The sequence below is a fragment of the Acipenser ruthenus genome, chromosome 14 (assembly GCF_902713425.1).
Source record: "Acipenser ruthenus chromosome 14, fAciRut3.2 maternal haplotype, whole genome shotgun sequence".
NCBI lineage: Eukaryota > Metazoa > Chordata > Actinopteri > Acipenseriformes > Acipenseridae > Acipenser > Acipenser ruthenus.
In genome coordinates, this window is record NC_081202.1 from 5,099,628 (window position 1) to 5,126,335 (window position 26,708).

At 39.0% G+C, this 26,708-nt stretch overlaps 1 protein-coding gene across 6 annotated transcripts; it reads right to left on the bottom strand.

The window, feature by feature from the left end:
• Positions 1–368: 368 nt before the first annotated feature.
• LOC117419956 (nucleosome assembly protein 1-like 1) lies at positions 369–26,397 on the bottom strand. Of its 6 annotated transcripts, XM_034033380.3 has the most exons (16): positions 26,270–26,397; positions 19,030–19,068; positions 17,296–17,384; positions 13,111–13,213; positions 10,805–10,946; positions 10,298–10,390; positions 8,102–8,230; positions 7,546–7,617; positions 7,181–7,320; positions 6,901–7,046; positions 6,447–6,466; positions 4,141–4,263; positions 3,909–3,941; positions 3,463–3,513; positions 2,911–2,948; positions 369–2,248 (listed from the first exon to the last, which is right to left on the bottom strand). In XM_034033380.3, exons 1-15 carry the CDS (start codon positions 26,380–26,382, stop codon positions 2,943–2,945), a joined length of 1,299 nt encoding a protein of 432 aa, XP_033889271.2. In that variant the 5' UTR covers positions 26,383–26,397; the 3' UTR covers positions 369–2,248; positions 2,911–2,942. The 6 variants fall into 6 exon arrangements, with proteins under 6 accessions (XP_033889271.2, XP_033889267.2, XP_033889266.2 ...); XM_034033376.3 differs by lacking the exon at positions 2,911–2,948 and having other exon boundaries at positions 10,310–10,390; XM_034033375.3 differs by lacking the exon at positions 2,911–2,948.
• Positions 26,398–26,708: the final 311 nt, after the last annotated feature.

Below are 26,708 nucleotides of genomic sequence, written 5' to 3' on the forward strand. Positions count from 1 at the left end.
TGAAGTTGATAAACGCCGTTCACCTACGTATACCCTCGACTACGCCACTGACTGATGGGTAAAAATCCAAGTCTAGGTTCTTTCTTAAAAAGAAGCTCTAAGAGCACAATACAGAAAGTTTAGCTTAGTAACAGGATGTACATTCTACATATCCCAATGTAAAAGCTACTTCCTTTTTGTATACCACATAGCTATTTGTAAACGTCAATCTGTTGCTGCATACCGGTAAAAACCAGAAAAATGCATTAGAAGCCAACCATGATCGTTCTGATTACAAAAATACACCACAGGCACTGTATATGCAATTATCTATTTCCTGCTTACTGAATTAAGAGTCCCACACCTTACAAACGTACTAGACCACCATAACTTGTATAATCAATTTATTCACGATTAAATACACATACCAGTACAGTATTGTGCTTTGACAACAGCTGAAAAACAGGACCCCAACAGAATCCACCAATTTCTGGTAGTCAAGGTAGGTACTGATCTCCCACACCTCATGTTAACTATTAAATAAAGTCTCCTTTACACTTGGTGAACGAGCACAAGGTTACACACGACTGGAGAAGTTAAATGATAAATGGTCCAGGACAGGAGACAAACGCCTCTGGTTTCCATCAATAGTGTGGATGAGCACACCACTGTTGTCGTCTCCATTTGTATGTCTGGAACACACACCAGTCTGATGAACTCAACTGAACAAGCTTCATGTTGCAGCCTTAAAATCAACATGAATGCATCTCTTTAAAACCACAGACCATTTACAAGTCAGTTTAGCAACAACCAATAACTCCTTTTGAGTACCTAAAAGACATTATGCCTATTCTTTCCATAGAGCCAATAATAGTTTCTCTCATTTGTACTCAATATTTATACAAAGTTCACACAAAAGCCAGCTGGAATTGCAGACTTCCTGGAAGAGGCGGTCTAGATTGTCAAATACGGACGGTGAAAATTGTTAAATATATTAAATGATAATCATGAAATGTTGATGACATGTATAAAAAAAAAAAGAAGTGTTTCATATAAAAGAAATAAATAAAAACACCACACTCCTATTGATGCAGTCGGTATGCTACACGGTTTCTGGGACAGCCTTGGCAGGGTACTTCATTTACTGCTGCAAAACACAATCGCAAAACGATTCAGACGTTTGAACACATAATTGCACTTCCAGAACTAGCAAGAAACATATAGCTTTTAATTAAGTCTTGAGTTACCCGAGCTCGAACATCAGTTTTAATTTTAACTTCTTTAATACACTAGTGCTGAATTAGCAGTTCTAGATACTCTGTGCTTATGTATGACCCGAAAAGTCTGACAATGACACCTGCAAAGCTGTTCTTAAGGTGAGCCCAATTTAGACTGACTGGTTTAGTCCCCCCCCCCCCCGTAGGAATGTAGATTTAAATTGCAGACAAAAACGCAAAACTTGTTTTTACTTTTTTTTTTTTTATTTCACACCCAGAGTGGTACATAATAACCTTAATGTGGAGACAAAGTAGTTTTTTTTTTGTTTTTTTTCTGTAGGTCAGTTTCACAAACAAAAACCACTGCGAACGAGCAGACAGTATGTACACATTTCAATTTCATATTCGTTTCCTTCTGTGGCTATGCAGTTCGGTCTCTACCACAGCCAGATATTGAATATGATATTTAATAGTCTAGTTATTACAAGTCACTGCAGCACTGCATGTCTATAACAAAGGTGGCACAGCTAGTGCAAGCACAGACATATTAAACCCATTCAGACGACGGGGGGGTGGGGGTGGGGGGGGGGGACAAAAACAAAAAAAGGGTCGGTTCTTTAATGGAGGAATAGGGCCAAACAAAAAATCTGTCTCTGAATTTGAAATTTTTTTACAAAGTCTTTCCACAGCTGTTGTCAAAACGCAATACAAGAAACTTCACAAGAACCCAAACTATTTAGCAGTGAATAAACAATGTCATGCTTTCCTTTGAAGATGGATTTACTGCAGTCTAACTTATTTTATTGTATGTATTGTTTTTACAGATAATTCTATTAAAATACTATGCAGAATGAGCCGAGGCTTGAAACTGGCCCTTCATGATTTTGTAACAAAAAGAAATGTAAACTTATTTCTAACAAGAAAATACAAAACAGTATAAGGCTGTAAGTAACTAGGTTTTGTTTAATAAGCTGTTACAGTGCAGTTAATCCTCAAGGCCACATACGCAGGCTTCACTGCTGTTTGCACTCGGGTGGTGGATTCGCGTCCTTCTGTTGAGACAAACACAAAACGTTCCATAAAATCCCTTTAGGAAAAAAACACACGTTGCAAATGCATTAAACCCAAATGTTAGTACAAGTGTGCCTATCTAAACCTGCTCAGTTGGACTTATTTTTTTTCACTCCCCACCCCCCACCCCACAAATGTCAAAAGACTACATATAACAAAAAAATGTACCACCCCCCAAAATGGTCAAGGATTTATGGTATGGGTGGTACTTGCAAAGGTTTTACTATTCTGGAAGTTGCAGAAACCATGATCTTTAACATTGTAACTGAAAACAGAAGAAAAACCATCCAGGCTAGGTTAAAACAGTTTATTTAAATGTATCTTTTTTTTTATTATTCTGAAGGTTAGAATGACTGCACATATGTCCAGTCAGGCTCTCAATCCTTGCAGGAAGGATTTAAAAAAAAAAAAAAAAAACACACTCCATAATGTCCAGCTACATAGGACTAGCAGAGCTTTAGACACACATTATGCAGTTGCAAGTACCAAACCCATTTGAGAGTTTACACTAGCTTCAACATACAGAAAAAATACAGTACTGTTGCAAAAGCGGGTTATTGAAAATAAAACCACAACATTAGTGTCCAAAGTGTGGAAAAGCACATACAAATGTAAGGTGTGTTAAACCGACAATTAGCCTTACCTACTGGGATAGGGTTATTTCTACAGACATCATTAAACCTAGCAAGGAAAAATTTAGAAAGGAACTGACAAAGTGCAGAGTGATTGTAGATGAAACAATAAAAAGGCATATAGTAGTTGAATCAAAAGAACAGAACCGTTTTAGAACAGGCTTAGAATTATTGGAGGGTCTAAATCTAGAGTCGTCTGTGCATTTAGTAGAATTAAGTAACATGTGGTTTATACTTAAATACGTGCATTCTATTTAAAGTTCAGTGAACAGGTTCACATGATTCTCTCCTAGTCAAAGGGTTATGGAGAAGCCCTGTCCACCCAACCTGAGGTTAATAGTTTCTACATCAGCCAATCCTGTATTAGTCAAGCAGATCTGACCCTCCCCAAATGAGATGTAGTTCTCCAAACAATATTGTTTAAATAAAAATATTATATATTATTTTAAATCATCATGTTAATGGAATGCATAAGACAGTATGTGTTCTGTATGTTGAATTCACTATAAAAATGTTTCAGCCAAATTGTTGTTTTACTTAAACTAAGCTAAATAAATTCCCACCTTGGGGTCGTAATCAGGATCGTTTTCCTCATCTGCTTCCTCTTCTCCTTCCTATTTTAAACAAGAAGATACATTTATATATACACACACTGTACACATACACTAAGAAATGCCTTCCATGCAACACAGCAGTAGCTTCTATGCCACCCTGTTAGCTGGTCATCGAGCATTAAAACACACATCCTCCATTCATATTTAAATAGGGCAAGTCAACAGAGAAGATACTGGAAACTAACTATGGTAGTCGAGTCTGCCAGGCGCCAAGCACTGGGGACCAATATTTACATCTGAAAATAGCTGCAGTCAAGACTGATGTCAAGTTGCAAGGAATTTTATGCTGGCACAGAAGTCACAAAAGAAAGGCAACACACTGTAAAACAAGACATTTGATAGACTATTCATATATTTGTAAATAGTCATTTTAGTAGCAACAAGAATGTACTTGCCTCATCATCTGCCTCCTCTCCCTCTTCATCATACTAGAACAAAAAAAATCAAAATGGTTTTAAAAAAAAGTGTTTGGGTCCCACATTTAAAAAAGTATTCTACAAACCTATTCAAACCTATGTACAATTTCACACCACATGCTTTATCTGAAATCTATATTCATCACCATATACAAGGTTTGTTTAAAAAAAAAAACCCACACACACACACACCACCACACCACCAACTCACATCATCATCGTCATCCTCTATGGCCTCGCCTGTGAAGTACAACACGGCCCGCGGGACGATGCGCTCTCGGAGGAAGTGACCGATTTCAAAGTCAGCTGCCAGGATTGCCTCGGAATCTTCATCCTGTAAATTCACCCAGAAATTAGTTTGCCGTTTCATGCACAGATCTTGTCTTGCGGTAGATATTCAGAATGACCTGCTAGTTTATTATTTACAGGAGAGCCCTGCTAGGCAAAGAGCAGCTATTGTATAGCAGCAATCTCTTACAAGCCACTACAAGTAATCTTACAAGCCACTACAAAAGTAATAGGTGTGATAGGTGTTACAGTTGTCAGAGTGATGGGAGACGAATATAATAGTGGGTATACACTGTATAGGACACAGGCAGGACAGAAGAAGAGGTGGAGGAGTAGCGCTATACATAAGAAATAGTCTTGAAGCCCAGGTGTTAAATCTGGACGATGACAAACAACGCCAAATCAATATGGGTCAGAATAAATGGACAAAAGATCAAAAAGGGCATAATAGGAGCATGCTATAGACCGCCAAATTCAGACGCTAAGCAAAATAATGTTATACAAATGACATTAGAAATGCGTGTAGCAAAAGGAGAAGCCATACTAAATGGGGGATTTCAACTTCCCCCGATAAAATGGGAAAACCCAGTGGGGAGCACAACGGATGAAAATGAAATGCTTGAAAGGACAAATGACTGCTTCCTAACACAATGTCAAAGCACCGACTAAAGGGGAGGAATGCCTTGATTTAGGGTGGATTGCACACAGAGATCAAGATTCGACCCAATCTAGGATTGACTAATCCAAGATTGGATCCTGGATTCATTTCTGTTGCGCAGATCGGCAACTGAATGGTTCTCTCGGCTTTTTCCGGAGAAAAAACGACTAGAAACCCATTTTTTGCGTTGCTATAATGATGTCAGACCCAGTCCGACAAAGGACCTGTGAGGAATAATTGCAATGTCGGACCCAGTCCCATTGCAAAGGGTTAAAAATATTAATCTAAAAAAGGTACCTTACAGAGAGTTTAAAAATGGACCAAAAACAAAAAGTACACAGAAAGAGTACTTGGTACTGCAAAACGCAAGTCAAAAAGTAAGAGTGATAGAAATGAACATTGCTAAGGGGGCTAAAACCAAATTACAAAATGTTTTTCCAATATTATAACAGCAAGAGAACATTCATAGAGGAGGTTAAATGTCTAAGAGATAAATGGCAATCATAGACGAAGAAAAAAAAATAGCAAATATATTAAATGATTACTTTTCACAAGTTTTTACAAAGGATATGGACAACATGCCCCACATATCAATCTGTTCCTATCCAGTTTTAAATAACTTTAGCATAACAGAGGCAGAAGTGTTAAAGGGACTAGGAGCTCTTAAAATAAACAAATCCCCTGGGCCGGATGAGATCCTCCCAATAGTATGCAAAGAAATGAAAGTAGTTATTTACAAACCGCACACCAAGATCATGCAAGTCTCTTGACACAGGGGTTGTACCGACAGACTGGAGAATTGCAAACGTAATACCGATCCACAAAAAGGGAGACAAAACCGAACCAGGTAACTACAGACCAATAAACCTGTCTTCTATTATATGTAAACTTTTATGGAAACTATAATAAGATCCAAAATGGAAAATTACCTATATGATAAGTTTCCTGGGAGACAGTCAGCATGGCTTTAGGAAAGGGACATCGTGTCTAACTAACCTGCTTGATTTTTTTGAGGATGCAACATCGACAATGGATAATTGCAAAGCATAGGACATGGTTTATTTAGATTTCCAGAAAGCTTTTGACAAAGTCCCACATAAAAGATTAGTTCTCAAACAAAAGTTTGCATGAACATGGATTAGGGAGTGGTTAACATGTAAAAAACAGAAAGTACCGATTAGGAGGAGAAACCTCAAAAATGGAGTGAGGTAACCAGTGGTGTACCACAGGGATCAGTATTAGGTCATCTGCTGTTTCTAATTATTTATTTCTTAGCAGACACCCTTATCCAGGGCGACTTACAATTGTTACAAGATATAACATTACACTATACAGATATCACATTATTTTTTTTTTACATACTATTACCCATTTATACAGTTAGGTTTTTACCGGAGCAATCTAGGTAAAGTAACTTGCTCAAAAGTACCTTGTCCCCCCCACCTGGGATTGAACCCATGACCCTCCAGTCAAGAGTCCAGAGCCCTAATGACTACTCCGCACTGCTCACCAGTAACCCCCCCCCTCCATCCTCCCCCTTACTGGAATACTGGAGTAAATTTTACACTTACCAGCTCACCACTTTCTGGAACTGTAAAAAGAAACAAAAATAATAACTTAGTGAACTGCCCCCAGGTTATAATGCAGTTTTCCACATTAACTTTTGCTAGTATGGTCAAAAGCAAATGTGTTCCTCAATTAAAAAAAAAAAAATTAGTATTTTGGGCACTAGTAAAGAAACTGGACATCACTTCATCAATAGGGTTGAAAAGCACATTAAAATCAGACTAGACTATATACAAGACTCTCAGATATGGACACATTTGCTTTGGATTAAGAATACAGTGGTGTATCTCAAGCCACCACACAGTGCAGCTAAAAGTACTGAAGTTAATAGAAAATAAATTGGTAAGATTCATCATGCAACTTTGATTCAAAGTGTACCATCAAGGGCTGTGAAACCTAGGTTGTCCCAGCATAGCAATTTATTTGAAAAGCGATGTAAATAAGGTATTGTGTGCTTACCTTCCGGAGGAGTGAAGAAATTGAAGAAGGAATCATTTGGCACAGTTTTGGTAACCGTCCTCACTGTGCCTCGTCCCTTGTGCTTCTGTTTCTTTTTAATGGTTTTCAATGTGATGTTCTTTCCCTTCTTCCAGTCAATTTGACAACTAAAAAAAAGAATTATAATGAAATAATGATGCATGACGCAATGAAGCTAATTCATTGCTTTTCATGTGAGCACTGTCTGTGCTAATACTGCAGCAGTAGTTAGGGGATATATTACTACAAGTTCAGTTCTTACCCTGTGCAGCCCATGATTTCTGGTCCATCAAAGGCAAAGGGATCAGACTCATCTGGTTCTGACCTCATCTTGTATGTTTTTACCAGCAGTTCGTTTGAGAAGAAGTCATTGCATTCAAAATAAAACTCTAGCGTGAAATTCTGACGAGAAGGAAAGAAAATTCAATTTTCTACAGTGACATGTCAACTTTACTGTTCACCAAGCTGAAATACACGAATAAAAAGGTCAGATGCATTTTTTGCATTCTGCTCTAGATGACCCAAAGGCGTTATTACTTTGCTAGTATATAAAAGCTAAATAAATATAGGTACAGCCTACCATACATAAAGTTGCATTTTAGTACACACAGAGAAACAAATACTTACCATTGGTTGCCCAGGGTCTGAGAATTTAACTTTTATGTCTTTTAAGTGCTTTAGAATTGGTTCATCATGCTCCTGTAAGAAAAGTGAAATTTACAGAATGTATACAACAAGCTTCCTTTATTTCATAATATTATTTCTGACAACTATTGGTATTTATGACTCTGATGCTAGAGATACAACAAGCATGAGCAATTTACATCCTTGTAATTATACCACGACGTGGCAGCACAAGCTCACCATCTCAAAACAGAAGGGGGTCAGTAAATTGACAGTTTTCTCTTTAGCCTCTACAAACTTGTTTTCATCTCACAGTACATTAACTACTGTTCTGATGTACAATGAATTAAAACTATTTCCACCACAAAATGGAGATCTTAAACAAAAACACCAATCAAACCTAATGCTGCCCGACACATTAAGGTTGACAGGTTCAGTAACACTACATTTTAAAGCAGGTTTGCCCATGTTGCACCTGCTGCAGCCATTAAAGTCTCAACCCCCACCCCCCTTATGCACGCATGCATGGCACTGCAATACAACATGTCTAGGCACTCGCCTGCAGCATGTCACTGAGCAAGTCAACGTTCTTAAAGACAGTCAGCCAGAATTCCGGAACTCCTTTTGGATCTTCTTTTTCCTCATCTTTTTTCTCCTCATCAACCTTTGCCTTTTCCTTCATCTCCTCCTGTGTTAAAGAACAGGTTTAAAATACACACAAGACCAAGAAATAAAACATAAGGCATCACTGAAGTTCAGAGATTTCATTATATCCATAGATCAACTACACAATTTTATTATTGCATAATGTATATAAAATTAGTGCTGGGACAAATATCTGAACAAATATTTGACATGTAAAATCAACACACCAGCTCTTGATCCTCTATTAAGTTTGACAGCAAAAAGTAAACAAACCAGATTATGAACGTGCACCCTTAGTGATCTCTATGGAAAGCCACCTGGAAAAAAAAAAAAAAAAAGCATTGTGCTGCTTTTTTTTTTTTTTTTTTTTTTTTTTTTTTTTTGAGAGCCAGAATCTCATGGGACTGAAATGCCTCACTTAAAGTCCCCAACTTCCTGAAAATGTGGTTTAATGATTTTTATATACAGTATATATTATATATTTTGTTGTGACCTTATGTGGAATGTAATAGACGAGAACCAAAACAGTGAGTCGTCGTCCCCCCCCCCCCCCCCCCCCCCTTCACTTTACGCCATTTCCATGTTTAAAGTTAATTTCAGGTTTTCATTTGCTTGTTCAGCTACAAAAAAGGCACAAGTAAACCTCATGTTATTACTTTATGAAAATGCATCGATTGCCGCCGTTTACTGTGAAGAAACAGCAATGGCAAGGCATGAAAAATAAAGTAAAATGTGTACTATGTATTTTGGGAATAAACAAAACGTTTAACTTGAACTGTTACTTAGCATCCTTTGTTTTGTAGTTAATTCACTGGGGTAAAAGCAAGTCCTACACAGCTTATTCTTTACTCCTGGGATATTTTTCTATTTTAACATGTTACATATTGTAAGGTCTTGCTGTAAAATAAAAGGCACACACACACGGGCCATGCCCCATGCTGCCATACTGTCTCTGCCTGCGTTCTGAGCAATATAAAATGGCTTTTATTACTTTTTGAAAAACAAACAAAACGATTGGTCAAACTAATTTAAAATATGAGCAAATACTCAAACATGAAAATCCCATGTTCGTCCCAGCACTAATATAAAATTGACCATTTCAAAAGAACAAATGGATAGTGGTACATGCAATCTTTATTCTACCACCATATTAAAAGACACCAATGTCCTATTCTAAACATAAACAACATATTGTTGAACAGGTTATGTACTATCTATATATTTTCTTGAACAGATAACAGAAAAACATTTGAAAAAAAAAAGTTTTCTATTGTATGCAATACAACACTGGGTTATAGGTGGAAAATTTTGTACAACTCAACATACAAGTATTACTGTAAGGGATTGCAAAATACATTTCTGTTGTGTTTGACAAATAAAGCAGCCTGTTACAGGACACATGATTCACTAAGAAACAGGATTAAGTAGTGTGATTCTTGCAACAGTTAACCCTTTGCGGTCCATTTATTCAGCGCGTCTCGGGTCCACTATTTTCACACGCGCAGTTTATTTTAGACGTGCGGTTTAAAAAGTATTTCACAGTAAAACAAGTTTAAAAACGCAATGCATATCAACAGAACACTCAGTACTGCAACTCCAGCCCAACCCCTTGTTCGGTGTATTTTTCACATACCTCTTCATAGTCGTGCATACCGATAAATCATCTCCTGATCACTTGTTTTAATCACCAAACTCCTCAATAATGCGATCCAAGTTATTTTATTACTATAACATCTCAAAAAGCTCTGCAAAAGTCTGCGATATTCTTTGAGTCCTGGATGCAGAAGCAGCTATCTTGTTTGTTTATATCCGTGTTATCTCTGTGGTGCCGGGGCTATGCGTATTGCTCAGATCCGCCCCTTTTTTTTTTCGGCTTCTCTCGGCTCCTATCAGTCTCACTCGGCCATTGAATGGTTTTCTCTGCTTTTTCCGGAGAAAAAACTAGAGACCTGTTTGATACGTCTTTTTGACGATCCGACATCGGACCGCAAAGGGTTAAAACAAAAACTGAATTCTGCATGGCTAACAGTTAAGCAATGGTATGCATGCTATGCCCAATCCTAAACCATGGAAACACCATGTGGTGAAACAGTGTAAAAGTCTCCTGTACCTGAGTACTTACTGTCAGTTCTTCCTCCTCATCTGCTTTCCATTCACATTCTTCATCAATTGGTTCATAAGCAGCATTGATGATTTCACTTCTCTGGGGGGGGGGGGGGGGGGGGGGGGGGTAACCAACAAGATCAGCCATTTGTTTTACTTTGATACCAACACGGCAATAATGTATTGAGTATTACAATAGCTAATCCTATAAAATGTAAATGCTACATGCATGCAATTGTTTTACGCAGTTTACTGACTCCACCATTATATCATTTTAGGTCAGGGAAGTACCTAATGTAATATTTCCAACCAGCTTGTTTAACAGTTAGTAACCGAATCAACCATGTCTGTCAGCCACTGAACTGTATTGCAAGGGTTTACACTCCACACAAGGGACATAAGTAAATCTATTGTGCAGTGTGGAGTTTATAGTTGGGTATAACCCCCACTCCTCAATTACGATACAATGCATCAGATACGCAATGAATCGTTACACCTCTACTTGTCACCTTACCTTGTCAAAGAGGGGCTGGTAGAGTGCTGCATACTTTCTTTCCAACTCGTGCACTTCTTCATAGAACTTGGCTTCGATGTGGGCACATTTTACTTGGAGGTTCTTCAATGCATTAACACGTCTTTTCACCACCTTCGGTAAGCTGAAAAATGAATTCAAAATCCATTAGACTTTATACATATAACGACACAAATAAAGCAAAATGATAAACATAAAACCAACCCTTCTGGCTTACTAGGTTAGTGAAGAGGGCATTCTGCTGGCCATTAAAAAGAGGTTGAACAAAATGTAAAAGATAGCAAGAGCTCCAACCAAATTCAATTTTTAGCTGAAAAGTGAACATGGAGCAATGTGGATTTAATCTGCATATTAGACAAACGTTTCAGGACATCAAGCTTGATATTTGTGAATGGTATACAAACGAGTATAGCTTCACTGTACTCCAGATAAAGAGTTATTTTGGGGCAACACAAGCCCTTTTAAAATATTCAATATTGGGGGGGGGGGGGGGTACATTTAAAATCAGAGGCTGGCATCTCAATGTCATAATGTTGAACTTTTACATGTCTGACAAGTTTGCACCATGAACAGTAACAATGCATGCATCTGCATCCCTGAACATACAGATGGTTACTTCGTAGTTTTAAAACACTGCTTTACCCATAAACTGCCCTGGGCCTTAACAGTCTTGTGGTTTCCCATGCTCTAAAAGGCAGAAAGAATGTCATTTGTTAAAACCACTCTGGGCTTTAGTTTCAGGGTTTGGAAATGACATCTTATTTTAAAAGGAAGGCCAGTTTCCCCGGTAGTTCTGTCAAGCAAAACATTAATAAGTCAGTCTGACAATGCAAGTACAGTTTATTTATCAAAAGAACATGTTCACGCATGTTCCTGCAATCCAGTAGTTGTGTTATGAGCACAGTTACATTGATCCTGGTGGAAACAGGTTGCAGGGTATAACCTGGTCCTTCTGTACTTGCTGCCAAATCTTTAAACTATTTAGAAAAGCCATTAGTAACCACCAAATGATTCTTTGCACACACGTTGTTTTGGCAAGGGGTGTGAAGACACACTAGTGACAGCTCACCCTTCAAACTCCATGTCCAAACATACAACTGCATTTAAAATCTGTACCACATTCAAGCGCTAAAACTACTTTGCATTCTATAGTATTACTGGTCGAACTGTCACCAACAAGTTGTTACTGGCCTGAGAATGACATTATGCATCTCAAATTGCTGCCCGACAGTCTTGCAATACTTCCTGGTGAACTACACTACTTATACGGCTTTCATTTTGTAACAGGGATGGAAATAAGACTTCCTTTGCATAGCAGTCCAATCTATTCTACTGTTGACTAGAAATACATTTGGACACTATATAGGTTACATTTTTTGCAATATTTTAATATTATGCAATACCAGCATCCTTTATTTTTTATACATACTTTATAACAATGTTCAAACTAAAACATGCAAGTTCATATTGAGAAAACACACTTTACAACTTTGCAGTCAAATTGACAAAATACAGGTTGGGGGAAGAGGGCTGCTTCAAATATGCTAGATACTACACACCGTTTAAAAGAGGACTAGATTGGATACAAGCTGCGTGCCATCACATCAAGAGTTATAGACGTGACCCTGAACAGCGCTGCTTGAATGCTGTTCACTGTTTACTTGGACAGATGAATTACACTAGCCCAAAATCAAGCAGAAAAAAAAAACACAACACACCCAAAACCAGGACAGCAACCGCTTAGTTCCTCCACACAGTCAATCAAAACAAAAAGTTAGCAGAGGCAATCACCTACCAAGAGACGCTCATCCGTCACTATACTACACCAACAAGAATACCAAACATTTTATAGAAGGAGACCAGAGGGAACACTTGAACAATGTGCTTTTTCTAACTTTTGGGATTGTGCTCCAGGAACAAAAAGCATGAACACAGAGCCCTACCAATTCTGCTTTTCAGTGGCACACCTGCGCTGTAAAGACTGCCCGTGTTTCTCCTGCCAGAAGGCATTACACATTCACTGTAAGTTCCAAGAACCACCACTGCCAGCAGATGGCATAACATTTAATTTTCAAAATTCTGAATGCAAGTGCTGACAACCACGAACACTAGTTATGCTGAATTGCACAGGTACCAAGGTGCACAGAAGTGTGTACAATGGGTTACTTGCCCTCCATCTCAATACATTTTGCACACGCTTCTATGAATACATTCTGTTGCATTTCCACCCCTCTGTAAATAAAGGGTAGCACGAACAGGAAATGTCAGAAAACCTGTTGGTGTTTTACCTTTCCATGTAGCCGGAAGGAGACCCAACAAGCCCATCCAGCCTTTCCTGCAGGGCTGCGAGAATCTGTGGGTTCTGCATCATCTGAACCGTCAGCTGACGGGCTGAAACCAAAACACAAATACACTCAAGTTAGCGTGCAACTGGGAAAGCACATTATATGCATCAGAGTAATCCCAGTCAAGCACACAGAGATGGAGGCATGCACGTAGATTTATTTTACAAGCGGGAAGAGGAGGAGAAGGAGAATCCAAATTCTGCAGCCTTATAGTAAGACATCATATTAGATATGAAGGTGAGAAAAAAAAAAAAAAAAAAAGCTAAAAAATGGCTGGAATCTGGGATCCACTGCCGTGTTGGAACCCAAATTGAATGATGTTAAGATTCAGATTACACCTGAAGATAGAATGTATATCAAATAAGTGCTGGTTTCACAAACCCAGAGCCAATACTTGAGTGAACAAAACCACACTTGCCAATAAAATTAAGTATAACAAAGTATTTTTTTTTGTTGTTGTTTGACAAGTCAGGATGGTAAAATAGGGTCTGTGAAACTTGATGCAAGTACCCAGTCAAAAAAAAAAAAAAAGTAATAGAATTTAGTTTCAAGTGAAATCTATTTTGTGCACAAGGGCTAACAAATGTTGTACAGCATGCTACTGTTGTACGCCAGGGATACTGGCAAATAAACGCCCCGGTGATTATTTGAAAGTAGCCCCGGCGCCTATTAGAGACTCGGTATTTATTATGCAAGATCACTAACATCGGCAAATACTTCAGATGCAATCATGAAAAAGCTGCCTGCACACAACCTTATAAAAACGACAAGTAAATTACAACATTCTAACGTCATTAAAAAGTTGCGTCAGTGGATAATAAGTTTGCATTGTAATAATAATAAAAACAGTAAAATCCACTAAAGACAGCGCTGTAAATATTGGAACAAGCGTATTAAGGTAGACTTGCAGCACAATAAAAAAACAAACATGGTTTTAAAATTAATAAAAGCAATAAGGATCATCTTTATTAACACATTATATTTATTGTTCACCCGCAAAACATGTACATTGGTAAGCATGGACAATCGATGAAAAATTAAATCAGCAACGAATCTTCATTGCAAAATAGTGCTAATAAAAACAAACACTAATTGCTTGTCATGCAAGTAATAGAAAAATGTTTAAAATTAAGGATCTATGTATAAAAAAGTAAAAAAAAAAAAAAAAAAAAAAAAAAAGGGCGGACTTGGCTATTGTATAAGACGCAAGCGTACCATCAGTACATTTAACAGGAAAGCATTTATAATAAAGGCAGAGACGGTGCTCACCGCACCATAACGGTTTAATTCACAGTACTTGTTTGTAGAGCAATGAAATAGCAACTTGCCAAGACAGCCATCTGCAAGCACCAATGCAACGGGGTACGTAATGTAAAAACTACCTTAGTGAAACTGCCTTATTTATTCAGGGTTTTTTTGTTGTTTTACGTAAAAAAAAAATAAAAATACGAACCTCACCAACCGTCAAATGTATTAATAGCTTTTAAAAAAAAAAAAACTCCATCAATAGTCCCAGGAGACTAAATAAAAGAAAAAATGCCAAAACTGCAGATATTTTACATCTCTGGTATTAACTAAAATCCTCACAGCAGTTACAAGACAGAGGAAACCAGCAATTACTTGTTGAACTAGACAAATTCTGTGAAAGATTTAAAAGCTGGAAAATGAATTACTACTCATTAAAAGCCACAATTAAATAACTTCCCCTGCACTTTACATGGAAAGGCCTTCAGAGACCACACCAATACTGGCTCCGCACTTACTCTGCATCTCATCCTCTGGAATGAAGCTCAACGTGACCATTGAATTAAGCAAATCTACTTTGAAATCATGCAGAATTACCCAACACTGTCCAGCTCTACCAATTCTTATTTGGAAAGATATTTGTCTTCAGTCAATTTAATTGAAAGACTCTTGAATACACTGAGGTTTTTACATAATCCTTTCTCAAGCAATCCAATCCCATGTGCACAGCCTTTACATTTAACCCCAAAGAGTCTCATATATATTAGTGCCTTGCAAAAGTATTCAGACCCCTGACCAATTCTCTCATATTACTGAATTACAAATGGTACATTAAAATTTCGTTCCGTTTGATATTTTATTTTAAAACACTGAAACTCAAAATCAATTATTGTAAGGTGACATTGGTTTTATGTTGGGAAATATTTAAGAAATAAAAAACTGAAATATCTTGCTTGCACAAGTATTCAACCCATGCTGTGGAAGCTCCCAGTTTATTATTATTATTATTATTATTATTATTATTATTTATTTCTTAGCAGACGCCCTTATCCTGGGCAACTTACAATTGTTACAAGACATCACATTATTTTTTTACATACAATTCCCCATTTATACAGCTGGGTTTTTACTGGAGCAATCTAGGTAAAGTACCTTGCTCAAGGGTACAGCAGCAGTGTCCCCCCACCTGGGACTGAACCCACGACTCTCCGGTCAAGAGTCCAGAGCCCTGACCGCTACTCCACACTGCTGCAATTTACATCGATGAAAGAAATTGCCCTAACGAGGACACAATTACCTTACCATTGGCCTCCACCTGTGAACCATTAAAGTTGCTGTCACATTTTCTGGATAAAAACCCCACTGTTGAAGGATCATTGGTCAGGCTGTGAATCTGAAGGAAAATGAAGACCAAAGAGCATTCTACAGAAGTTAGAGATAAAGTAATACAAATGCATAGATTAGGGAAAGGGTACAAAATAATATCCAAGTGATTGGATATCCCAGTGAGCACAGTTGGATCAATAATCAGGAAGTGGAAGCTGCATCACACCACCCAGGCACTGCCAAGAAAAGGCCGTCCCTCAAAACTCAGCGCTCAAACAAGAAGGAGACTTGTGAGAGAAGCCACAGAGAGGCCAACAATCACTTTGAAGGAGCTAGAGTTCAGTGGCTGGGAGTGGAGCAATGGTGCACCATTCAACCATATCAAGAGCTCTGCATAACACTGGCCTGTACGGGAGGGTGGCAAGAAAGAAGCCATTACTCAAAAAGTAACATCTGAAAGCACGTCTGGAGTTTGCCAGAAAGCATGAGAGTGACCCAGCTGCGATGTGGGAAAAGGTTTTGTGGTCAGATGAGACCAAGATGGGGCTTTTGGCCAAAATTCAAAGCGCTATGTGTGGCGCAAACCCAACACTGCCCATGCCTCAAGACACACCATCCCTACAGTGAAGTATGGTGGTGGCAGCATCATGCTGTGGGGATGCTTCTCATCAGCAGGGACTGGGCATCTTGTTAAAATTGAAGGAAGAATGGATGGAGCAAAATACAGGGAAATGCTGCAAGAGAACCTGCTTCAGTCCGCTAAAAAACTGAAGCCTGGGAGGAAATTCACCTTTCAGCAGGACAATGATCCCAAGCACAAGGCCAAAGCAACATTGGAGTGGCTCAAGAACAAAAAGGTGAATGTCCTACAGTGGCCCAGTCAAAGTCCTGATCTCAATACCATTGAGAATCTGTGGCACTATTTGAAAATTGCGGTCCACAAGCGTCGTCCAACCAACCTGAACAACCTGGAGCAAATCTGCCAAGAAGAATGGGCCAAAATCACTGCGACACTGTGTGCAAAGCTGGTACATACTTACCCCAAAAGACTTCAAGCTGTTATTGCAGCGAAAGGTGGCTCTACCAAATATTAATGAGTGGGGGTTGATACTTATGCAAGCAAGATATTTCAGTTTTTTATTTCTTAAATATTTCCAACATAAAACCAATGTCACATTACAATAATTGATTTTGAGTTTCAGTGTTTTAAAATAAAATATCAAACAGAACGAAATTTCAATGTACCATTTGTAATTCAGTAATATGAGAGAATTGGTCAGGGGTCTGAATACTTTTGCAAGGCACTGTGTGTATGTGTATAATATATATATATATATATATATATATATATATATATATATATATATATATATATATATATATAGCATACAGGAAAAGCACCATGAATGCGTAAAATCACATGAATATATTTTACAGCACTGCCTATGGAGGAAGAATTCAAGAATGTATATACACACTCAAAGTTTGATTTATTAAACATTTTGTCTAAAAACATCTTCCAAGGCCAGCCTTGTCCAAAAACGTCCAATTTCTTACCTTTGCTGTTGACATCCTCGCCAGTTTCTTCTTCTTCCACTTCCTCAACGTCCTCCATGTCTGCTTGGTCCATCTCAGCCTGATCTTTGCTGCAATAAAAAACACACACATGAACATATGGTATCCAACATATTATCACATCTCCAAAAGATTATTTTACAAAACATAAAAGGCTATGACCCAATTTACTCCAGGTTGGTCAATAAACATTCCACTGGCCAGCCTCCCCGTGCTGTTAGGAAGCATGTCTACACAGCTGAGTAACTGGACCCAGACTGGACACCATACTTGAGATGCCGAGGCATGTTTCAGTCACACTAGCCCGTGTAAACAGTTATTTAAAAACATTTGCAAGCTTTTAAATAAAAGATGGAAGTTGTGATGGTCAAATTTTGCCTATACTATTGTACAAAGAGAATATTTAAAATGGACTGCCAACACGTTTCCTAGGAAATTCTGGTCACCAAGTAGATTGTTGGCACCAGTGCCAAGAGGAAACACCCCGAGAGTGCGGTCAGCACCACAAGCAGCTTCTGATAAACTCAAAAACATAGTCTGCACTCTAAAACATTCACAACACCTAAACACATTTGTATTGACTTTGCTGCCCATCACTATCATTAACACTTTTGTGTTCAAACATTCCCCAAATGTGAAAGCAATTCATCCACAAAAAAAAAAAAAAAAAGGATTACATGTCAACCCATCACTTAATCTAAAAGGTAAGATCTTCAGTCAAGTTTCTAAATCCAAATGCCTACAAGTTGGCAAGATGGGAGATTCCGACTGCACCTATTTATTATTTTTATATATAAATTTAGTAGTCACCAATTAGTTTGTTATTTCGTCCCCAATTTATTATTATTTATTTCTTAGCAGACGCCCTTATCCAGGGCGACTTACAATTGTTACAAGATATCACATTATATATTATTTCATATTATACAGATATCACATTATTTTACATACAATTACCCATTTATACAGTCGGGTTTTTACTGGAGCAATCTAGGTAAAGTACCTTGCTCAAGGGTACAACAGCAGTGTCCCCCACTGGGGATTGAACCCACAACCCTCCGGTCAAGAGTCCAGAGCCCTAACCACTACTCCACACTGCTGCCCTTTAGTAGTGTCCAATTATTTTGTTTAGCTCAGCTCACCGCTACCACCCCTGCGCTGACTCGGGAGGGGCGAAGACAAACACACGTGTCGTAGCCATCCGGTGTTTTTTTTTTTTTTTTAAAGAACACACTGCAGACTTACCATGCAGCCACCCAGAGCTACAGCATCCGAGGACAACGCAGCCTTGGGCAGCTTACAGGCAAGCCCGCTGCCGCCCCCTGGGAGCTCCCGTCCTTGGTCGGCAAATCAGTTCAACGGCAGGTACAGTTAAAGGGTCATATTCTCAACTGTGGGCAACAGTTGTACAAGAAACGCTTTATATATATATATAATAATAATAATAATCTATTTCTTAGCAGACGCCCTTATCCAGGGCGACTTACAAGATATCACATTATTTTTACATACAATTACCCATTTATACAGTTGGGTTTTTTTTTTTACTGGAGCAATCTAGGTAAAGTACCTTGCTCAAGGGTACAGCAGCAGTGTCCCCACCGGGGATTGAACCCACGACCCTCCGGTCATGAGTCCAGAGCCCTAACCACTACTCCACACTGCTGCCCTAATATAAAAAAACCCCAAAAAAAACACCTTTAAAAAAGCACCTACTTGTCAATGTCTGCCATCTTGTTTTGGTCTGCTGAATTACTAGGGGAAAAAACAATAAAACAAAACACATAAAATTAGTACCTAATCCACAAGACAAATACACACTTTCATGTAATCCTCTTCTATACAGACATCTTTAAAACAGGGGTGGGGGGAATGCATAGCCAACCCTTTTTGGCAGATTTTCCTTCCAGCACCTAGTGCCTAAATGTTGCATCTTGCTACATCTCAGGACGACCCATTTGTTTTATTAAAAAGTGACCATTCAAAAAAACAGCAGAATTGACGGACTTCAGATTTTACTAAATCTGAACAGCCACTTAAAGATGTTCTCATTTAAGTCTGAAGGGGAATCCGATGATTTAAATTTGTTTTGCAGATTCTATTTTTCTAGGTCATTATACGGCCTTAATGTTACATGGTACCAGGGTTGTTGACCTGCATTACACTTCTTCCCTCCAATACCTCACTGTACAGTAGAAACTACACACCATTGTTTGGAAACAAGAGGGTACATATCAAATGTCAACCCCTCATCCTTCTGGGCTACCAAGGTGTGAAAAGAATTCAAAGATCAGTTACATTCCGCTTGAAGTAAAATAAATAAATAATACATAAATAAAAATAAATACCCATGTTCTCCCTTACAACAGAAGACACTACAGCATTTCAAGAATGACAACTATTTTGAGAACAAATTATCAGCTTGAATCCAAACCTATTTATATTATAAACTTTGTTTGGTAATTCAACACAGCTCCTATTCTACATAAATGTGTTCAGGACTTGATTTAAAAATAAAAATGGCATTACTGGAAGCAAGCATGTGTATATTTTAAAATGCAAAGTTGCATTTACTTTATAAGCAACGCTGATGTTTGCACGGTTGGAGATGTGCAGTATCCGTGGCTGACTAGCTCAAATTAAATTCACACTTTTTTTATATATATATATAATAATGAACAGGGTTATGAAAATTAAAGCAGCCATTTTAGAGTTCAGTCAGACCAGTTTAACCATGATATAATCAGTCACATTTCAGGTAAGAACAGATACTGATGATTTATTTAAAACAAATCCTTTACAAACTAAATGTTCTACCTTGCATGCTTGTGTTTTGACTTTTTCATTAATCAAAAGGAATCTATTAACATTTAGACCTGAAAAATGAAATAAAGCTAGGAGAGATCCTGTATCCCACAAACAACAACATGTGCTAGCAACCTATGGGAATCAGTGGGAAAAATGATCTCCAGAATTTCTCACAGGGCATGATCGCAACTTGTGCAGTTCCTCTATACAACTGACCAATGTGTCAATCAGGACAGGCTCCAGTGTTCTTGGAACAACAAGGTTTGCTGAAAACCAAGTCCACAGAGGTATGCAAAATACTGTGACAAGCTACAGACATTCTACAGTAGCCCAGATAACACTGGACAAGACGCACCCGTTTCCAATCAAAAAAATGAGCCAGGACCAAGCATTGTGGACTTCGGTAACAGATCACTACAATTTTGGCAAGTCAGTGCACAGAGTTGCTTATCCCCAGGCATGCTAGTTATCCTCAGTAAGTGGTTCAAGGTTAACATCTTTACAGGAGATTCCATTGAACTGATGTTCATTTCAAATCAGTTCACCAATTGCAGATACATCTTTCAGTTAACTGTCCTACTGTAGCTCCAACATAGTGTCTTGGGGTTAAAGAGGATTAAGTATAAAAGTATTCCATCTTTAAACAGTTAAAACTCCTGCTTGTGTGTGACAGTACGTCACTTTACAAAAGACAAACACACATTCAGGGGGCACCCGAGTGGTGCATCCAGTAAAGGCACTCCGCGTGGAGTGCAGGACGCGCCCTATAGCCTGGTGGTCGCCGGTTTGGGGCCAGGCTATTCCACTGCAGGCCGTGGATGGGAGTTCCCAGGGGGCGGCGCACAATTGGCCAACAGCCGCCCGGGGAGGGGAGTGCTTAGGTTGGCGAGGGTGTCCTCGGCTCACCGCGCACCAGCGACCCCTGTAGACTGGCCGGGTGACTGCAAGAGGCCCAGAGCTGCATGGTCCTCCGATGCTGAAGCTCTCAGGTAGCTGCATGGCAGGCCTACAGAGTGAAAAGAAGCAGACTGCTGACGACATGTTTGAGGACACGTGTTCGTTTTCATCTCGAGTCAGCGCGGGGGTTGCAGTGGTGAGCCAGGCTTAAAATTGGGCATTTCAAATTGGGGAGAAAAATGGGTGTAAAAAAAAAAAAAAAAAAAAAAAACCCCAACACACCCCACACACATTCAAGCTACATAAACTTAGCAGCTTCCACTGATTCTACAGTATCAATCATGGGTGTGATGATTTTAATACACCCTTTTTCGGGGTGCTCCCGAGTGGCGCATCCAGTAAAGGCGTTCCGCACGGAGTGCAGGATGTGCCCTATAGCCTGGAGATCGCAGGTTCAAATCCAGGCTATGTCACAGCCGACCGTGACCGGGAGTTCCTAGGGTGCGGCGCACAATTGGCTGAGTGCTGCCCGGGTCGGGAGGGCTTAGGTCGGCAGGGGAATCCATAGCTCACCGCGCATCAGCGACCCCTGTGGCCGATAGGGCGCCTGTGGTTCTGCAGTGCAGCCGCCAGATCTGTGTTGTCCTCCGGGAACTATAGGTCTGGTGGCATCGCTGTGGATCTGCAGTGCGAAAAATGACGGCTTGGCAGGAGCACGTTTCGGAGGACGAGTGTTCCAGCCACCGTTTCCTGAGTAGGCGGGAGGGTTGCAAGCGGTGCGCCGAGGATACAGATAATTGGGCATGCTAAATTGGGGAGAAAACTGGGGTAAAAAATTGGCGACGACTAAAATTTAAAGAAAAAAAAAAAAGGGCGTTTTTTTTTTCATAGCTGACAGTTCAGTCATCAATGCTGTGAAAGGATCCCAGAAACAGTGCCAAGTTAGCTCTAACCGTTCTGTGAAGGTAAAATTAGGTTAATAATTGGAGTTTAAAAATACTGTAACATTTAAAAGTCAACTTGGGATATCCAACCATAAGTGAAATTAATTAAATTCCAAGAAGCTAAACACAATTAACTCTGCTAAAATCAACTGGCGAGACACCAAAAACCTCTGTAGCAGTCATCATGCACTTGCTGTTTCCGTCAAGTTTAAAATTAAAGCCATCAGCCACTGGGTTCATACTTTCATCATTACGGACTGCAGCTTCATGTTGCATCTCTATCTGGCTGAACCACCAGCAACAAAATGAATCAGCCCCAACCAATCTAATCACTGTCTGTTGGAAGGATTGCGAGTTACCTTGAACAATTTGTTAATGGCGAGGAGGAAGGAAAATCTTTAATGCCTGTGACCTTCAGCTCACAAGTCTCAAGTTTAGCTTACGGTATAGCTAGCGAATGTAGATAAAACCATAGCATTCTCTGTTTTACTATAATGCTTGCTTACTGTTGGCAAGCAAGGCAACCAGACAGTAGGGTTGGAACAATAATTTATATCAATATTCCCGATAATTGTTTTGCAGAGAAATATCACATTGAAAAATTATCGATCATCATAATTATCGTTTGTGACCCAATGAAGCAGGACGGTGTAAAACATTGTCTGTGTGAGCACTGCGCACATTGGGAAGTTACAGCAAGTACTGATATTAAACAATGATTAGGCTTTTAACTTAAGTCATGGTTTTATTTTGATAATAAGTTGTACACTGGCAAAGCAGGACTGATTGTCTAAAAAAAAAATATTGTTTGTAAAATAATAAAAACCACCATCTCACTGTAAAATTACTGTATAAAAGTGGAACTTGATTAAACATTAATAGATTTATTTTATTTATTTATTTTTTTACACAAATTGAATGCAATTGCAAAATGAAAACACCACAATTGTGGCAAGCATTTACTATAGCATGAACAACTTTGTTGCTTCTTTATTTTAGACTGCAGTAAAGGCACGAGTACTATACTGCAGTCTATGCACTGCATGGGGAAAAATAAGCAGGTGCTCAGCACCCTCATATATATTTGCATGTTGTTAATACTGTACCACCTAACCTTCACTTAGAAATATGTATTTTATAGGAAAACTAAATCATTTATTAATATACAAATTACAATAGGTGTATTTTTATACCCACGTTTGTCCTAGGCACCCACCGGAAATGTAAACTCTGTGCATACACTGCCTAGTTTTTTTTTTTTCTAAACTCAGTGACAGACTGGCGGTTGTCATGCTGCTCAAGTATAAATTTGATATTACAAGAATTAAGTATATTATTTATTCGGCTGATAAATCACAATCATTGTGATAATTTACACACGATAAATCGATAGCTGAAAATGTCATTATCGTCCAACCCTACCAGACAGGTAAACATGAAAAAGGAGAGAACGCTCTAGAACAGGCCCAAGGTAGCCAAGGTAGGAAATGAGGGAGGCTGACTGCTTTTTTTCTTTTTTTTGTACAACACATTTGTATTAGAGTTATGAACTGTGGTTGTATCTTCTAAATACATCTGGTGGTGGCAACAGATAATGATCACATGGACTAGAGCTGCACAAACAGATTCAGATTGAGCTCTCCACAGAAATCAGGTGCTGACAATCAGATGAGAGGATTGCTGTTCCTAACTCCAAGCTGCAGTTTCTTCAGTTGTTTCACTTTGAATGGTTAATCACCTCAATCAACACCAATGACCCTCACCTGATTGTCAAAACATGATTTATGTGAAGAGCTCAATCCAAACAATTGGTTTGGTTTGAGCAGCACTAATATGGATTCAAGTTGGTAGAAAAATAAATAATTTAACCTAATCATCCAACTGACAGAATCTCACTTTTTACCAGTTCCACAGGAGGGGGTCTTATTGGCTGAAGCCATCAACTAGCAAGAGCCAAGAGAAGTACATTTTTACCAAACATATCAACTGTGTGTTCATTGGGGTTCTATGATTTTAAAGAAAACAAAATAGCACAACTGGGTCAGGCACTATAGGGTTAAGCCCTGAAATAGTCACGTACTCAACTACTGGAAGTCCTGCATTCCAGGTTCAGCCCAGAAATGTCAGGGTAAGGCAATGCGCCAGAACAGAGAAAAGCAGCCAGCATCAACATTAAATTATTAATACCATACAAACACAGTTGGATGGCAACAACGTGGAGTGCATGATGCAAGAAACAACCTATTACTGCACAGTTTTCTAGAACAGTGAATAAAAATATACTAAAAAAAGTACCCACCAACTCAACTCCCACCCACCCTTCCATGAACACTGAAGTACCCCTGAATTGATGCAGAAGAGCACTTAGAAGAAGGGCCCTCGTTACTAGAATAGACAGAGACAAACAAATTAATGAATGGCGGTGAACTGAAATACAAAATGGGGTCTCAACTGAAAGGTTACTGCAAATATAAAATTAAAATCTATATGTTTTTCAAGAATACAGGCAACCGAATTGGGGGCTGGGGCGTGTGCGATTCTGGTAAAGATACAGGCTGCCGGACCCAGAATCCAGGAGTGTGCTGGTACAGTCTACAGACCAATCTGTGGGCAGTGCTTGCCAGGTTTATATTATTATTGGCGCTTTTGTGCCAGTGCCCTAGTGCATGCAGCAAGTGGCCCACAGATGGGAATTACACACATTCTCAGTGCATTGGTGACATCATCTCCTCTATTACACAGTGCAACTTTTCTACAGAACTAAAAACTAGTCCAGGGATAAATCACTTATAGGCCCAGCCTAGATCTACTTAATCTACACAAAAATAAACAGTGTCAATGCAGTCCATTTAGAGTAAGCTCCGTTTACAGGTGCTCAGTTTGGGGACATCGATTCACAAGATTACACCGCATGCCCATTACCAGTATTAATGTTAAAGGCCACAGTATGACGTTTCAAAACCTGAACAGTGCAGCCTTCTGATCCAAACATCTGACTTGCACAATGTCATTAGTGAAGTTTAATGCATGACGCTACAGATTAATACTCTCAGTCGTGAAATCATATTGATAATCTCTAGAAAAAAAACGCATAATTTAAACGCCTCCAACTACTAGAAGTATTGACCTGACATGAGATTAATTAATTTAGTTCATGATTGTTATGCAAATAAGTGTCAATGTAAAGTTAAGCGTGGCTGTCCAGGTCCAGATTCTTCGGCTAGAAATATGCAGGGTTTATGAACATATGCAAGACTTATCAAGTAACCGATATCTTTATGTTGGTTACTACATCGGTGTGTAATATTTAGTAGTTCCCTAAATGTATTCCGTATCACTTTTTCCCCAAATCTCCATTAAGTCACCACGTGCTGCAGACATTCCCCTTGCCATTGCATTGGGCCCCGGGAAAAAAAATGTGGCAAACTGAAGGGACGTGGTCCACAACTCCTCACTTCAAACATCTCAACACTGTTTACTTTACAATACTGTGCGTCTAACACGCATGAAAAATAAATAAATAAAAATAAATAAATACAAATAAACCACGATGTAACACAGCCAGCCTAAAAAACAAAAAAAAAATGTTAGTCAGTCGTCTCAGGGACACCAACATGTGATGAACAAACGGATATAAAACTACGCCACAGTGTCTACATACAGAAACTATACTTCAATAATCCGTTCTATTATCACATGAAATGCCAAGAATAAGGATGACAAATTGAAAAATAAAACTCCAACGGCGAGGTGCGCTCTGTGTCAATAAATTGTTTTATACTATGCGAGCATTCTTAATTTTTTCCTGTTTCTCAAGACTGACACCCGCAGTATTTATACATTCTCGTTAGCTACGACAAGCAAGCAGCCATGACCTCCATTCTTCACAACGTGTACAGATACCAAACTTGCATCAAACATCTCCCCCCCCCCCCGTTACTTTACACAAATATGTCAAGGCGTCATAACAAACGGTACTAATAACTTTACCAAATAAATACAGAATGTACAATTTCCAAACAGGGGGATCGTTTGTTAGAAATTATTCGAATCAGATATTTAATTATCTTCTGTATTGTGCATTCACACGCATCATGGTGGAGGTGGTTACATTCTCAATGGCTGCTGTCTGTGACTGAACAGCACTAACATTTTTTTCCCTTACATTTTCGTACACGGTTTTCTCAAGTTCATCTCCCGCTTTTGAATCCCACGGCAGGCTAGAACAGAACAAAAGACCCCGCCGTCTGTAAATGTGCCGGCTAGGGGTGCGGTTCATGCACTAGAAGGCTGTTTTTATTGCTTACCTTGTCCTGATGTATTTTCTCAGCAGCACTGCGCAGATACACAGAATCTGAGTAAAGACTCCGCTGATGGCGGTAAAAAGGAAAGAGATCCCGCCGCTCGCGCTGATATACATAGAGCGTCAGCACGTAACTCAGTCACCAGGGCAACGCGCTGTCAAGGGGAGGGCCGGGGGTGCAGAAGGGGGGAAAAATTGTTGTTTTTTTTAACGGATTTTTTTTTGGCATTCGTATACAGATATCTGTGTACTGAACTTTTTTCAGAATTTATCATTTATGTTTATTATCTCTGTGTTATTTTTTTCTGGACCCATTTTCACAGTGCACCTTTATCAGCAATTTCTTAATGCATTTTTCTCACTGAAAATTCTGTGGACATGCATGTGGGAAAAAAAAAATGTATAGTAGTTACTCCCGTTCACAGTGTCCTTGGCATTATGTT